The following is a 16,547-nucleotide window of genomic DNA, read 5'->3' as shown; positions in this document are numbered from 1 at the left end:
CTGATCCGTTCTTCATCTTGAGCTGTCGACAGTGTAACGGTGCATGCCGCAATGCCATTTCACTCAATGAAACCCCTATTGCTGTCATGTGGAACATTCAGACCAAAATGAGAAATTTCGCAATACACAAATTTGTTATTACAGAGAATTGATTTTGATTGTGTGAATATACAATATGTCAACAGTATTGCGAACCTGAACAAGCCGAGAAGAGCGAAATTCAGTGAACGAACGAGCAGAGTGGCAAATTTAGTAATGGTAATGTACAAAATGTCGTCAATTGGGGAAATCAAGTAAGGTCAACTCCAGCTACACAGCCACCATTTAGTTCCACTGTAATATGCACAGATGTCATTTGCAACTACTATTTGTGATATTACATACCAAATTATTTCAGAATTCTATGGACACATTCTCAGACGAGCCAAACATGTATGCTGTACACACAGCAAATCACAGACCGACTCTGAGGCTTTCCTGTATCTATACATGCATGACCGCCTATACGTGACTGCAACAAGCGAAGTCAAGCTTTACATTGATCATTTGACCCCACATTCACCTTAGTACAGCATCTCCTCAGTGTGCGACCTGTCCTTCAGTGTTGTTGATGACAGAGGAGAAACTTGGTATAGGGTGCCATCAGGGTCCATGATTGGGAACTTTTGAAAATGTCATAGTGACACATGATTATGAATATTTAAAAGCTATATTTGGCCCCCGTGATTACTTGACATGGGGCAAGAGTAGATTTTATTTACGCTGATGAATGGGTAATTTCATTGTGGACTTGTCAAACAAAGCACAGCTCAGAGCACTCAGCAGGGTTACATATATTAAAGGCCAAGTAGGGTCAAAAATGAGAGTTTACTGTGTTTTATATTTCCACACGGAGGCTGGAATAATACTGTGAAATTGTGAAAATGATGATGGTGCCCTTTTAGTATAATGGCTGTTTGAAAAGTCCGCCTGAAATGTCAGCCTGTTTTGGTGGGATGGAGTTTTGCCCTGCCTGGTGACATCACCTACTTCATAGACTAATAAGAAAGAGTTCCAAACCTCTCTGCCAATAACCGCTAGTTTCCCCCTCTCCACTCCCAGACAGTCCTAGCTAAATTCTTGATTGAGAAATGTCTCTTTGCTAAGAACCTTTTTTCTTCATTTTTGACCATTTTAATTTAAAACAATCACAGGAAGGTACTTCATTGTTATCCAAATGATTTGATATTGAGATAAAAAGGTCCATTGCGGCCGTTTCTAAGATCACAAGCAAAATAAAAAAATAACAAATAGTTATATTCAAACATCTTTATCTATTTATGTGATCGTGTGCTGTAATGTGTGGTATAAATGAATAACCCAGCAAAATACAAAATCGTATACCTACAGTCGATTTTCAGACAGTAGTCAAAGTGATAGGTCTTTCACTGAGGCTGTTCTACACGGGAGTGGACAGCAGTTTTAGTCCAGGATAAACTTTTACTGTAACAAATTCACTATCTAAGCCAAGAGATTGTGCAGGAGACATAAAGCAATTATTTTGGAAGCAACTTTGCTTCCAACAGGGATTTATGGGAAAGGACTCTTCTGGCCCTTTCTTTAAATAGAGGCGCTCAGCTACTACAGACTGTGGAATGTGCTCAATTGTGTGTATTCTGATTCATCCATGTCAAGGGGATTCACAGCACAGCTTGTTGCTTGCTATTCATTGCCTTTTTGAATGATGACCCAATATGGACACCGTAATTGTTGTAAGAACTTCACTCATGCCCAAGTCAGTAAATAAAATTAAAATAATGACAGTAATATTAACCATATCTATGTGCATTTTGTTGCTTGGAGCAAGGCAATTCTAATCATCTTTCTGACTGGTTTTGCTAATAAACAAAAATATGTCAGTGTGATTACTACAATCATAACAGCTATATATATATATATATATATATATATTATTGTTTTTAAAATAATTTTCTCTAAAATATATAAATCAATTACAAAAATTAGTATTAGTGTTGAATTAAATTAATCATTATCCATTTAAAACAGTGCTTTCTCTTTGTGTTCAGGTTGAACCTATGTAAATGTATAATGCTACTCTCTAAAACACCTTTCCCATAAACCAGACATGTCAATCTCTCCTGGCTCAAAGTAGAGGAGAGATTGACCTCCAAACTGCTTGCCTCTGTGAGAGGTATTGACTTGTTGAAAGCACCGAACTGTCTGTTCAAACATCTAATACACAGCTCAGACACCCATACATACCCCACAAGAAATGCCACCAGGGGTCTCTTCACAGTCCCGAAGTCCAGAACAGACTCTGGGAAACTCAGTACTACATAGAGCCATAACTACATGGAACTCTCTTCCACACCAAATAACTCAAGCGAGCACTAAAATCAGATAAAACAACACCTCATGGCACAACGAGGACTGTGAAGAGACCCAAACACGTACACACAATCTAACACACTCACTCTACACACACACACACACACACACACATTTGTAATGTGGTATTGTGGATTTTATATTGTACATTTGTAATAAAAGAGCAATAATGTAATATATTGTATGATGTGTTGTTTTATTTATGATTTCGGCTGTTGTGTTTGGTTGTGATGTAATTGTTTTAACCCTGCTTGGACCACAGGAAGAGTAGCTGCTACCTTGGCAGCAGCTAATGGGGATCCTAATAAATACTAAATAGTGTATAGCTGGTACGCAGTATGGGCCCTATCATCAAAGCGAGGATAGTATGGTTTTAACACGCCAAAAGATCAATGTAATTCCTCTGATTTTGTTTGATATCTCTGTATAATGGTTCGATTGAATATGACCACCTGTCTTATACTCATCTTGTATACAATATAAAGGGGAAATTATATCTCATCAAATAATGACATATTTTACAATGATTCAAAAACAGTGAGCTGAGTGAGAACTTATTGAGAATAATAACAAATTAAGAAAGGTACACAAATCAAGATACTGGAGTTGAGTAGAAATGAATCAAGATGGCTCAAAATGACATGCAGTCCTTGTCTTGTTCCCATGTGGTGACCATGTACCAAAATAACCAGTATAGAAATCGCAGAGTGGCCAGCTGTCAATTGTAGGAAGATTGAAGGTGGGCGTCTCCAGCTGGACAGTAAATGTAGGGTCCAATCTGTGCTTACATACAAGTGGTCTGTTTGCAGCACAGGTTTGGTGTTCAACTTTGGCTGTAGCTTTTTCACTGGTGACAGCAAGAAAGGTATAGAACTGAGGTCCCACGATCCAGCCCAGAGAGGACACAACTTTTGTTGTCATCAGGATGGAAAGATGGCCGCCGGCTCTAGCAGGCAAAGTCCTCAAACACTCCATGTGGCTGTCCTTGGTGGTGGGGGAGATGGTGGTTCGGTAGAATCGTATTGGCGTAAGCTCCTTCAGGATGACTTCTGGTCATGGTCAAATCACTGGACTCCTGGTGGCCACAAAGACCACAACACAATAAGATATACAAAATGGGCCAGTTTCCCAGACACAGATAAAGAAGATTAGTCTTGGACTAAGGGCTCTATTCAATTCGTATCGCTGAAGTATCGCGGAAGATCCATGTATACATTTTAAGGTCATTTCCAATTGAGCCGAAATATGCGGCGCTTACTGTGAATGCAGTCTCAGCGACCGCAGGTACATTGAGCATCTCTACTGATCAGTGTCCCACCCACGGGACAGTTGAGCTAATGTGCGCTAATGTGATTAGCATGAGGTTGTAAGTAACAAGAACATTTCCCAGGACATAGACATATCTGATATTGGCAGAAAGCTTAAATTCTTGTTAATCTCACTGAACTGTTCCATTTACAGTAGCTACTACAGTTAAATAATACCATGATATTGTTTGAGGAGAGTGCACAGTTATAAACTCAAAGTTATTAATATTCCAATTAGGTACATTCGAGCAGTCTAGATACAACATTTTGAACAGAAATGCAATGTTTCATTGGATCAGTCTAAAGCTTTGCACATACACTGCTGCTAACAAGTGGCCAAAAACTAAATTGTGCTTGGGCTGGAATATTACATTATAGCCTTTCTCTTGCATTTAAAAAATGATGGTACAAAAAAATACAAAATAAATATTGTTTTTTTCTTTGTTATTATTTTTTACCAGATCTAATGTGTTATATTCTCCTACATTATTTTCACATTTCCACAAACTTCAGTGTTTCCTTCCAAATGGTGTCAAGAATATGCATAACTTTGCTTCAGGTCCTGAGCTACAGGCAGGTAGATTCGGGTATGTCATTTTAGGCAAAAATTGAAAAAAGGGGAGGATCCTTAAGAGGATCAATCGCGCTACAAAGCAGATCTTCAGCGCTCAGGATTGAATAGAGCCCTAAGAATGTTCAATGGAGGCTTAGTCTGTGTCCTGGAAACTGGCCCTAACTGATGTACAGTTTAACGTTGGCTCAATAAACCAAAATTACAATGCCTTTGAATAAACCAAAATGATAATACCTTTGATGTAATGGTAGATATTTCATGTAGATGATTTTTTTACATCTAGGGAAAATGGATGATTTTGGATGATTTTATATGAACTCGAGAAGTAAATTTGTTCCTCATGAGAGAGGGACCTGGGAATTGGAGTTGCCTCTGGGGGGATGTAATCCTGTACAGTGGGATAAAACAATATTTTTAACAAGAGACTACCCTGATGTCCTTGAGAAAGACATGCAGTGATATAACTTGTAGTGATATATACAGATGTATAGTGATATAACTTGTAGTGATATAAAAAGATGTATAGTGATATAGCTTATAGTGATATATAAAGATTCGTAGTGATACATATAGATGTATAGTGATATAGCTTATAGTGATATATAAAGATGTATAGTGATATAGCTTATAGTGATATATAAAGATTCGTAGTGATACATACAGATGTATAGTGATATAGCTTATAGTGATATATAAAGATGTATAGTGATATAGCTTATAGTGATATATAAAGATTCGTAGTGATACAAAGATGTATAGTGATATAGCTTATAGTGATATATAAAGATGATACATAAAGATTTGTTGTGACACAAAGATTTATAATGATATAGCTTGTAGTGATACATATTTATAGTGATTTATAAATATTTACATTGATACATAAAGATTTATAGTGAGATAGCTTATAGCTTATATATAAAGATGTATTGATACATAAAGATTTATAGTGATATATAAAGATGTATAGTGATATGTAAAGATTTATAGGGATAGAGCATATAATGATAAATAAAGATGTATAGTGATATATAAAGATGTATAGTGATATAGCTTGTAGTAATGTATAAAGATTTATAATGATATAGCTTGTAGTGATATTTAGATTGACAACCGTTGTGCCCAAATGGTTGTACATCACGGCTAGAGTGAACTGAACATCCCCATTTTTAGGAGGTTCATTCTCCCTTCATGCACATACTGTGGATGTGTAGGCCCGCAACATGCCTGATACAACATGCCTGCCCTCCCCAAGCAACACGCTCACCTTACTGGCTTTCATATCTTGCAGATCCACAGTTGCAACCGTGGTCGTCTGTTGTTTCTTCTCATCCTTCTGTGGCCTCAGCAGACGCTGCAGCCTGTGCTTGATCACCTGCATGAAGGGAGGGAAGAGAGAAAGTCAGGAGTCCACTCCATCAGCACATCTGACATATGCCAGTGCTCAGCGAGCGGGGGCTATCCATATCATTAGCCTCGTATAACACGAGTGAAATCATTCACGCTCATAATTGACACATAAGCAGTGATCGTAGTCCTCACGTAACAGTTGAAAAGGTCAAAGTCCCACTGACACTGATTAAGGCTGCCATTTTAGAATGTTGTCCTTGGGGTTTACAGATTATGAACAGCTGAAATGTGGTTGTAAAATTCCAGTAACTTTCCCGAAATGTACAGGTATTCCAGAAATCCCGGTTGGAATCAGGTGGGTATAAGCAGGAAATCCGGAATCCGCCAACCAGAATTTCGGAGGAAAACTAACAGAATTTTGCAACCCCGAATGTGTCCCCTTTTGTGAGCTTCATGCACATACACATATGAGACAATGTACCTCGTAAACATAATCCAAAATTTCTAAGATTGTCAAAATACTGGCTCCAATGAACAAGCCCATCTGGCCTCCAATGTCACCTGAAAAGGAAGACATCATATTAAGATTCCTCCTGGTATGGTTCCAGGTGATGCCAATGATTACTCATTAAACTCATAGTTCAAACCCATTATCTTGAGTCCAAATTCCATTTATTACCATTTATTACTAATTTATTACAAAGAACCACTGTCAGGCAGTTTCTATATTAAGACTCATCTTTAAACGACATGAAACACCAATTATTGAAAACGTTGAATTAAATTTAAAAAATGGCGAGAGAGAAAGGGGTCAGGGCCGAAAAGAGAAACACTCACCTAGTAAACCTGCGACATCGTACGCTTTTTTTTGTTCAATTGTTTCATAGTTAAGAGCCTCGAAGAAGATGTCCAGCACCAGAAAGTTGTCTCTGGAGAGGAGACGGAGGAAAATGTGAACATTAATAAAAGATAACTGCATATGTTTATGATACGTTTGTTATAACCAATAGTGAAGTGTTACAAAGAAAACAATACAACTTGCACTTTCCTTTTAAACTCAAACACAACACTGCAATATTAACAGGATAAGACGTCAACACATATACTGTACCATGTCCTTTTTATGGTCATCATAAATTGTCACGGTGGCACATTCATGCCTTAAAAGCAATTAAAAGTAATCAAGTTAATGACTGTCAGATTATGCGGCCTTTAAGATCTTAACAGCATTGAGCAGTGGACTTGAAAAGCACAGGCCGCATCTGAAAACGCAACCTAGTACCCTACTTTTGACCAGGGTCCATAGGTCTCTGGTCAAAAAGTAGTGCACTATATATGAATAGGGTGACATTTTCTCATGATGTGTAGCCAACCCCTGAGGGGTCTCCATTTTCCAGCGCTGATCTTTTCCAGGTCATAGTAATATAAGTCGTCAAGTTAGATCTACCTGATATACTCCTCAGACTTGTCGTACTTCCTGGACAGGTAGCGAGCGGAGCCCTTGCTGGGGATCTTGACCATGGAGAGCTCCTTGCCGTAGCGGGTCAGGTTACATGGTGTCTCACAGGGACAGGTGTCCCCAGTGCTCTTCTGGAGAAGGGCTGGGAACACAGAGCAGAGTGTTATAGCCTGGGCCTGGAAGATAGCCTCGAACACAGAGCAGTGTTGTTAGCCTGGCTCTAGGACATAGCTTGGGTCAGTAGGCCAGTCTAAAGCCAGGTGATCCTAAATGAGCTATAGACTCCAGTGACGATGGAACAGCTGCCATGCACAAAGTGAGGCCCTTGTTCTCCTGCATGGGCACCATCAAATAGGATGCTGGTGTGTTAGGGTTCCATCTTTGCCTCCCTAATAACCACTGTTGATGGATTTCAGTTAGCAAGTTAAAGGGGAATTCTGTTACTTTTTTAATCCCCATATTTATTATCTCCAGTGCCTATGTGCTGGAGATAATGAATATGAAAATTGGTGGAATTTCCCTTTCTTAAAATTCAATGTTTACTAGTTTCTACGTTTTTATTGTCACGTGCACTGTACTAGTACCGTGAAATGCCTTTCACGCTCTCTCTTTCCCAACGATGCAGTAGTTCTATAAAAAATAAAATAAAAAAATAAAAATGAAGTAGACCAAAAAAAGAAGAACACAAAAAAAAGTTACTCATCTATATACAGGGTCAGTTCCAGGGTCAGTGCTAATATCCTATTTACAATGGGCAGGGATACTGGAGTGATACGATTAGATATGTATAGGGGTAAGGTGTGCGTATGTAGAGTCCGTATGAATATATGTGTGTGAGTGTGTAGAATGTGCATAGAGAGACCGTGCAAAAAAATAAAAGAGTCCATGCAGATAGTCCATGTAGACATTTTGTTAGCTGTTTAGCAGTCTCATGGCTTGGGAATAGAAAGATGTTCACGAGCCTATTGGTGTCATACTTGATGTTCGGATACTGCTTGTCGTGCGGAAGCAGAGAGAACAGTATATGGTTGGGGTGGCTGGAGTCTTTAACAATTTTCCCGGGACTTCCTTTCAACACTGCCTGATATAGAGGTCCTCGATGTCAGCCCCAGTGATGTACTGCCTGTCCGCACCACCCCTTGTAGCGCCATGCGATCGAGGGAAAGGTGCCGTTGCCATACCAAGCAACGATGCAGCCAGTCAAGATTCTCTCAATGGTGCAGCTGTAGAACTTTTCAAGTATTTGATGGCCATTGCCAAATCTTTTCAAACTACTGAGGTGAAAGAGGCGCTGTCGCGTCTTCTTCACGACTGTTTGTATGTGGTATGTGGACCATTTTAAGTCCTTAGTGATTTGGACACAGAGGAACTTGAAGCGCTTGACCCGCTCCACTGCAGCCCTGTCGATGTGAATGGGCATTTCACGGTACTTTCGTTTCCTGCAGTACACGATCAGCTCCTTGCTCTTACTGACGTTGAGGTTGTTTTCCTGGCACCACACCGCCTGGTCACTGACTTCCACACTGCCAGGTCACTGACTCATTGTCGCCGGGGATCAGGCCTACCCCCGTTGTGTCAACACTTGATGGTGTTGGAGTCGTGCCTGGCCATGCAGTCATGGGTGAACAGGGAGTACAGGAGGAGACTAAACACACATTCCTGTGGGGCCCCCGTGCTGAGGGTCAGTGTGGCAGAGATAATGTTACTACATGCTTAATATACTTACTGAAATCATGGCTATTTCATTGGGTGCACACACTAACACATACAGTGCATTGACTTTTTCCACATTTTGTTACATTACAGCCTTATTCTAAAATGGATTAAATTGTCCCCCCCCCCATCAATCTACACACAATACCCATAATGTCGAAGCAAAAACAGTTTTTTAGACATTTTCGTATATTGATTAAAAATGGACATATCATATATACATATGTATTCAGACACTTTACTCAGTACTTTGTTGAAGCACTCTTGGCAGTGATTACAGCCTCAAGTCTTCTTGCGTGGCACACCTGTATTTGGGGAGTTTCTCCCATTCTTCTCTGCAGATCCTCTCAAGTTCTGTCAGGTTGGATGGGGAGCGTCGCTGCATAGCTGTTTTCAGGTCTCTCCAGAGATTTTCGATCTGGTTGAAATCTGGGCTCTGGCTGGGCCACTCAAGGACATTCAGAGACTTGTCCTGAAGCCACTCCTTCATTGTCTTGGCTGTGTGCTTAGGGGTTGTTGTCCTGTTGGAAGGTGAACCTTCACCACAGTCTGAGTTCCTGAGCACTCTGGAGCAGGTTTTCATCAAGGAACTCTGTACTTTGCTCCATTCATCTTTCCCTCGATCCCTGCCGCTAAAAAACATCCCCACAGCATGATGCGGCCACCATCATGCTTCACCGTAGGGATGGTGCCATGTTTCCTCCATGTGTGACGCTTGGCATTCAGGTCAAAGAGTTCAATCTTGGTTTCATCAGACCAGAGAATCTTGTTTCTCATGGTCTGAGAGTCATTTAGGTGCCTTTTGGCAATCTCCAAGCGGGCTGTCATGCGCCTTTTACTGAGGAGTGGCTTCCGTCTGACCACTCTACCAAAAAGGCTTGATTGGTGGAGTGCTGCAGAGATGATTGTCCTTCTGGATGGTTCTCTCATCTCCACAGAGGAACTCTGGAGCTCTGTCAGAGTGACCATCAGGTTCTTGGTCACCTCCCTGACCAAGCCCTTCTCCCCCGATTGCTTAGTTTGGCCGGGCGGCCAGCTCTAGGAAGAGTCTTGGTGGTTCCAAACATTTTCAATGTAAGAATGGCTATTGTGTTCTTTTTTTTGGTACCCTTCTCCAGGTCCTGTATCGGAGCTCTACGGACCATTCCTTTGACCTCATGTCTTGGTTTTTGCTCTGACATTTACTGTCAACTGTGGGACCCTATATAGACAGGTTCGTGCCTTTCCAAATCATGTCCAATCAATTGAATTTACCACAGATGATGATCAATGGAAATAGGATACACCTGAGCTCAATTTCAAGTCTCATAGCAAAAGGTCTGAATAGTTATGTTTAAAAGAATTTGCACAAAAAAAAAAAAAACCTGTGTTTACTTTGTCCTTATGGGGTATTATGTGTAGATTGATGAGAAAAAATAATAATTTAATCCATTTTAGAATAAGGCTGTAATGTAACAAAATGTGGAAAAAGTCAAGGGGCCTGAATACTTTCCGAATGCACTGTACATGCATAAACAATTTCTCATTCACAGCGATAAAAGCAAATATATGCACAATCAGAAAAAAACTCACATACTACATAAACATAGACCACAATACATGGCTTACTCAATCATCCCTCTTTTCAAGACAAAATTCAATTCAGTTGGACAAAATGGCCAGTGTCTATGACCTGATAACAGTAATTCCAATTTTATAACTCTTATAATGAGGTTATTTGTATGCAGGGGCAACACATAATCTATTCTTGGACTGAGGCACACAAAAAAAAAATCAACTATATAATACAAATATATAAATAATGTTTTAAGTTATTACCTTTCACAATGGGTGAATTTATTCGGATTATTTGAGTGGAGAATGTAACCGATATAAATATGAACAGTTCTTGTAAGATATATCTACATTTAGCTCACCCACCCATTAAATGGGCCTGGATTTTTTTTGTGAAGGAGATAATTAAATGTCTGGCTTATTAGGCTTGAAAATCCTAATTGTACTAATATATCTCTCATCACATAATAAAGCGTTTCTTTTATGACCGTCATAGTATCTTTGAGACAAATCACCTCTGCACAGAGATAACCCGAACCAGACAGTGGGGAGTCGGCCGCACCGTATGGAGTTGGTTTGGTCAAGGAATATCAATGTACTGTGAAAGCTCCAACGTGAAGTCGAGTAAGGAGTTGGGTTACATCGTTATCACTCACAGCTTGCGCATTTCCTTCTCCTACAATTGACATATCAACATGGAGGCAATTTCATTTTGAAATCTTTACCCAGGATATCTCCACCCATACACTGAAACTCAATATCTCCTTATAAAGTGAGTCAACATTCTGAGTTACTGATTTCACTGTCGTTTTACTCTATTATAATAGTAAATACAAATGTTTCTTACCAAGCGCCTTGTCAACACACTTGATGTTACTGGGAGTGCAGATATCGGCAGTTCCTGCAGTACAAAACATGAAATGAGTTTGATCAATCAAAAACAAAATGGTTGCCGCCTGTATCTCTGCCAACATGGAAAACACTCATTGAGAACAGAACACTAGCTTATCATTCATCTACGAACGCAGACATGGGAAGATGAGTTCCAGGGATAGGGTGTCCGCCTCTGATTGCATCGAGAAATGGAGCACCGGGGCCCCACCCCAAAGGCATATTTAGAAAGTCTAAAAACCAATCAACGGTTTCCCTTCTCACCATGACAAACACAGAGCAGGGGGCACTAACGATAGGAATTCATCAGGAGCACAATTAATCGCGGGAAATATGTGTGGCAACGCAGACGACAAAATGTTCTTTGAGTTAATGTTTTGAGAACAGTCGCCTTTCCAATTTGCATTAGGGAAGATTGATTTGGGGACATTAAAGTCGGGGGCACAGAGGAGCAGAGTCGTCATTATGATCAGGGTAGCAGGAATGCACAGGAAATCTTTCACCATATTTTCAATGGAAAGAGGTCAGGTGTGTCTGTACAGGGGATTTTCATCAAGGAATGAAACGAAGCAGATTGGTATACCACATAGGACTCCAGCCGTGCCGAGACGTACATATTGACACAGTGTGTGAACATGAAATGGTTGAAACAGGGACAAAAGTATCTAATATCAGTGACCCACTGGTTGAATCAACGTTGTTTCCACGTCATTTCAAAGAAATCAGGTTGAACCCACGTGGAATAGATGTCGGATGGATGTCTGTGCCATGTAGGGAGTGAGGTTTACAGTAGACTACTTACCGGGCATGTGCACCATCCTGCAGTTGCACTCCCGGAGCACCTCCCTGGTCTCGCAGCGCAGGCGGCAGGCACTGATGCTGTAGGTGTCGTATCCCGGGATCATCTGGTCGCTGGTGGAGCGGCAGTTCCCCCAGGGCTGGGGCAGGTAGGTCAGCTAAGCACAGAGTGATTGATTAGAGCCGTGGCTGAGCCACAGGGAGGAGAAGTGGGAAAAGTACTGAGGGGGTGGTAATCTGGGAGAAAGCAGTGCCGGGGCCTACCCTTTGTTCCTGACATGAAACAAAGGTCTGGAATCCCGGGGAGACTCCGAAGCCCAGCTGGTGGATGTAGGGAGGCTCATCCTGGCTGTGGATCTGCACGCGGATCCCTGCCTCTAACGACGTCTCATCTTCCGGGATAAAAGAGGCACGCGCAGGCAGTACAAAGACACACACACAGAGTGGATTCATTCAGCCTTTTATTCATCAATCCTAAGGGAGGGCTAATTTTCACTACGCCTATCTCAGTCATGAGAAAAATGAGACACTGACAATGTGTGTGTGTGTGTGTGTGTGTGTGTGTGTGTGTGTGTGTGTGTGTGTGTGTGTGTGTGTGTGTGTGTGTGTGTGTGTGTGTGTAGTATATGACTAACAGTGCTGTCAACAGATGTATCCCTTCCAGTAATCATTTTACAAAAACATTATTCAGGATGGTGATGCCATTGCAAAAATGTATCGCTAGGGTCCCGCACAAACAAGATTCAGAGATTTATGACAACAGACACAGGAGCCCGCAACATCACGTAAGATTTATGGCTTACTTGTCTCTTTCCAGATGGGGAGATACTCGTCCTGTTGAATATCCAACATAATCTCCAGGCCATTTCCCATTCCACCTTGCTTGGTCTTCCTGGACGTCGACTTGTTCCCGTTGAAAGTGTAACATTTTCCGTATCTGGTGTAGACCTACAGGAGAATATGTTCGTATCAGAAATGTCATAATAAACATGACAATATCCATCTCCACTATAACAGACGTACTCGTGAGGTGTCGTAATGAAGTTGAAGATATGGCCTGGAAAATGAACAAGATTGTCTACGTGGTTTCTCATTCTCTGTCTGTAATAAACATAGGAGATGTGTTTTGAGGGGAGAGTTATATACCAACAGTCTTGATCTTTACTGATAAAAACATATCAAAAACACAACTTGTAACGTATACCTGTATTTTACATACTTACTGTATGACTACGATAAAATGATCCATTCAGGATTCCACAGAAATCCACAAAGATCTTTTTAATCTTTGTTAATAAGAAAATATTTTTTTTAAATAGAAACATTTGTAACTGATGTACAATATCATTCGAAAGCTTGACAGCAGCATTTTAAGGAAGTTAATTTTCTTTGTTTATGGGCCTCATCTCACTACAGTACAAGCCAAAGTGACACATGTCTATTATTTTGACTTGACACCATGAACCTTGTGAAATGAAAGAATGAAAGATGAGAAAATCACATGACAAACAAGATGAGCAGATGAGACAGCGGGGTTGACAGTAAAATTACAACGGTGTCAAATCCAGAATGTTTCTGTAAAAACAAGCCTGTTTTTACTTCAATATCACCCCATTTAGAGTTGCATAATTCCAGTAACTTTCTCAAAATGGCCTGGTCTTCCAGAAATCGCAGATGGAAGATTCCCGGAACAGTAGGGAATAAGCAGGAAATCCAGAAATCGCAGATGGAAGATTCCCGGAACAGGAGGGAATAAGCAGGAAATCCAGAAATCGCAGATGGAAGATTCCCGGAACAGGAGGGAATAAGCAGGAAATCCAGAAATCCTGGGAATTATCAGAATTTTGCAACCCTAAGCACAAGCCTTATAATGACTGGTGTGACGACTAAATTAGGGACAAAAATGAGACAACACTGATAGTTACACACAAATTAAAGCCACGGTTGAGCTATAAAAGCTGTACACTGTCATCTGGCTCTGCTGGCTGTTGTACACCGTCCATAACAGTCATTAAGACCAGTTTTGTTGTTGTTTGATTCCCAGATTGCCCCTTTAAGCCCAAATCAAAGTGTTTTGGTCGCCTACACAGATTTGCAGACGTTATCGCAGGTGCAGCGAAATGCTTATACAGACGCTTACAGTTGGAGTCGGAAGTTCACATACACTTAGGTTGGAGTCATTAAAACTAGTTCACATACACTTAGGTTGGAGTCATTAAAACTAGTTTACATACACTTAGGTTGGAGTCATTAAAGCAAATTTTTCAACCACTCCACAAATTTCTTGTTAACAAACTATTGTTTTGGCAAGTCGGTTAGGACATCTACTTTGTGCATGACACAAGTAATTTTCCAGCAATTGTTAACAGACAGATTATTTCACTTATAATTCACTGTATCACAATTCCAGTGTGTCAAAAGTATACATACACTAAGTTGACTGTGCCTTTAAACAGCTTGGAAAATTCCAGAAAATTATGTCATGGCTTTAGAGGCTTCTGATAGGCTAATTGACATTATTTGAGTCAATTGGAGGTGGACCTGTTGATGTATTTCAAGGCCTACCTTCAAACTCAGTGCCTCTTTGCTTGACATCATGGGAAAATCAAAAGAAATCTCAGAAAAATAATTGTAGACCTCCACAAGTCTGGTTCATCCTTGGGAGCAATTTCCAAATGCCTGAAAGGTACCACGTTCATCTGTACAAACAATAATACACAAGTATAAACACCATGGGACCACACAGCCAGCATACTGCTCAGGAAGGAGATGCGTTCTGTGTCCTAGAGATGAACATACTTTGGTGCAAAAAGTGAAAATCAATCCCAGAACAACAGCAAATTACCTTGTGAAGATGCTGTAGGAAACAGGTACAAAAGTATCAATATCCAGAGTAATACGGGTCCTATATATCGACATAACCTGAAAGGACTCTCAGCAAGGAAGAAGTCACTGCTCCAAAACTGCCATAAAAAGCCAGACTACAGTTTGCAACTGCACATGGGGACAAAGATTGTACTTTTTGGAGAAATGTCCTCTGGTCTGATGAAACAAAAATAGAACTGTTTGGCCATAATGACCATCGTTATGTTTGGACGAAAAAGGGGGAGTCTTGCAAGCTGAAGAACACCATCCCAACCGTGAAGCACTGGGGTGACAGCATCATGTTGTGGGGGTGCTTTGCTGCAGGAGGGACTGGTGCACTTCACAAAATAGATGGCATCATGATGCTTGAAAATTATGTGGATATATTGAAGCGACATCTCAAAACATCAGCCAGGAAGTTAAAGCTTGGTCGCAAATGGGTCTTCCAAATGGATGACCCCAAGCATACTTCCAAAGTTGTGGCAAAATGGCTTAAGGACAACAAAGTCAAGGTCTTGGAGTGGCCATCACAAAGCCCTGACCTCAATCCTATTGAAAATGTGTGGACAGAACTGAAAAGGCGTGTGCTAGCAAGGAGGCCTACAAACCTGACTCAGTTACACCAGCTCTGTCGGGAGGAATGGGCCAAAATTCACCCAACAAATTGTGGGAAGCTTGTGGAAGGCTACCCGAAACGTTTGACCCCAGTTAAACAATTTAAAGGCAATGCTACCAAATACTAATTGAGTGTATGTAAACGTCTTCCCTACTGGGAATGTGATGAAAGAAATCAAATCTGAAATAAATCATTCTCTCTACTATTATTCTGACATTTCACATTCTTAAAATAAAGTGGGGATCCTAACTGACCTAAAACAGGGAATTTTTACTAGGATTAAATGTCAGGAATTATGAAAAACTGAGTTTAAATGTAGTTGGATAAGGTGTATGTAATATTCCGACTTCAACTGTATTACCAAACTGGGATGTTTACTAAAACATAGTACACACCTACTACCATAGGGTTCCTTTAACAGAAAAAAAATAAACATTTCAAATCGACAGTATGATCGTTCAGTAAATGGGTACACATATAGAATATGTAGGAACAAAACAATGTCGTCAAATGATTCAAAGGCATACAGTATAATTGTGGCTAAACCAATAGTGTATGAAGAGGACAATGGTGTGCAAGCCGCCCTCTTTGACTGACATGTGCTGTTAGTGTAAATTGGTTTAATCTGTGGAAGGCTGGCACAGAGCAAGCAGAGAAGGTAAGCTGTACCTATCATTGATTTAGCCTGCTTCATTGACATACTTAATCCTCCACCGCTGCACTCAAATCTGATCCAGCAGGCTACAGCGGTAGAGGGATTCAAGTTTAGAAATGAAAAAGGAAAGAAGGAAAGAATACTCTCTTACAGAGAGTCCCCGAGTTCTGCTCTAAAAGTTTGGCTGTTTTGAGAATGCCGGGGTGTTCACAAATGATGTCCCCAGAGAGCAGGGGAAGTTTTCCCATCATCTCAGCCTGGAAATCGTTGCTGGCAGAGCCTCCACTGATTCATTTCTCAGCTTTAGAGCCTCTCTCTCTCGTCGCTCCAGGAGTCTGTGTGATTGATGGTGCATTTTCTCTGCGTTTCATCTCGCA

The 16,547-nt window shown here is 40.6% G+C and overlaps 1 protein-coding gene across 2 annotated transcripts in view; it reads right to left on the bottom strand.

Annotated features, from left to right (window-relative positions):
* Nucleotides 1–2,560: 2,560 nt before the first annotated feature.
* The window catches only part of asic4a (acid-sensing (proton-gated) ion channel family member 4a), a 98,946-nt gene continuing 84,959 nt past the window's right edge, over nucleotides 2,561–16,547 (bottom strand). Inside the window, exons 2-11 of one of the 2 annotated variants that reach the window (XM_031794188.1) lie at nucleotides 12,838–12,982; nucleotides 12,299–12,426; nucleotides 12,039–12,192; nucleotides 11,193–11,246; nucleotides 7,067–7,220; nucleotides 6,457–6,548; nucleotides 6,101–6,180; nucleotides 5,537–5,644; nucleotides 4,504–4,657; nucleotides 3,352–3,463 (exon numbers count right to left, since the gene is read on the bottom strand). In XM_031794188.1, the coding sequence (XP_031650048.1) occupies nucleotides 4,526–4,657; nucleotides 5,537–5,644; nucleotides 6,101–6,180; nucleotides 6,457–6,548; nucleotides 7,067–7,220; nucleotides 11,193–11,246; nucleotides 12,039–12,192; nucleotides 12,299–12,426; nucleotides 12,838–12,982 (1,047 nt within the window). In that variant the 3' untranslated portion in view covers nucleotides 3,352–3,463; nucleotides 4,504–4,525. Of the gene's footprint in view, nucleotides 3,464–4,503; nucleotides 4,658–5,536; nucleotides 5,645–6,100; nucleotides 6,181–6,456; nucleotides 6,549–7,066; nucleotides 7,221–11,192; nucleotides 11,247–12,038; nucleotides 12,193–12,298; nucleotides 12,427–12,837; nucleotides 12,983–16,547 lie in introns of both variants that reach the window. The other variant, XM_031794195.1, reaches the window with a different exon arrangement.

The sequence above is a fragment of the Oncorhynchus kisutch genome, linkage group LG2, assembly GCF_002021735.2.
Source record: "Oncorhynchus kisutch isolate 150728-3 linkage group LG2, Okis_V2, whole genome shotgun sequence".
Taxonomy (NCBI): domain Eukaryota; kingdom Metazoa; phylum Chordata; class Actinopteri; order Salmoniformes; family Salmonidae; genus Oncorhynchus; species Oncorhynchus kisutch.
This window is presented reverse-complemented; position numbering and strand designations above follow the sequence as displayed.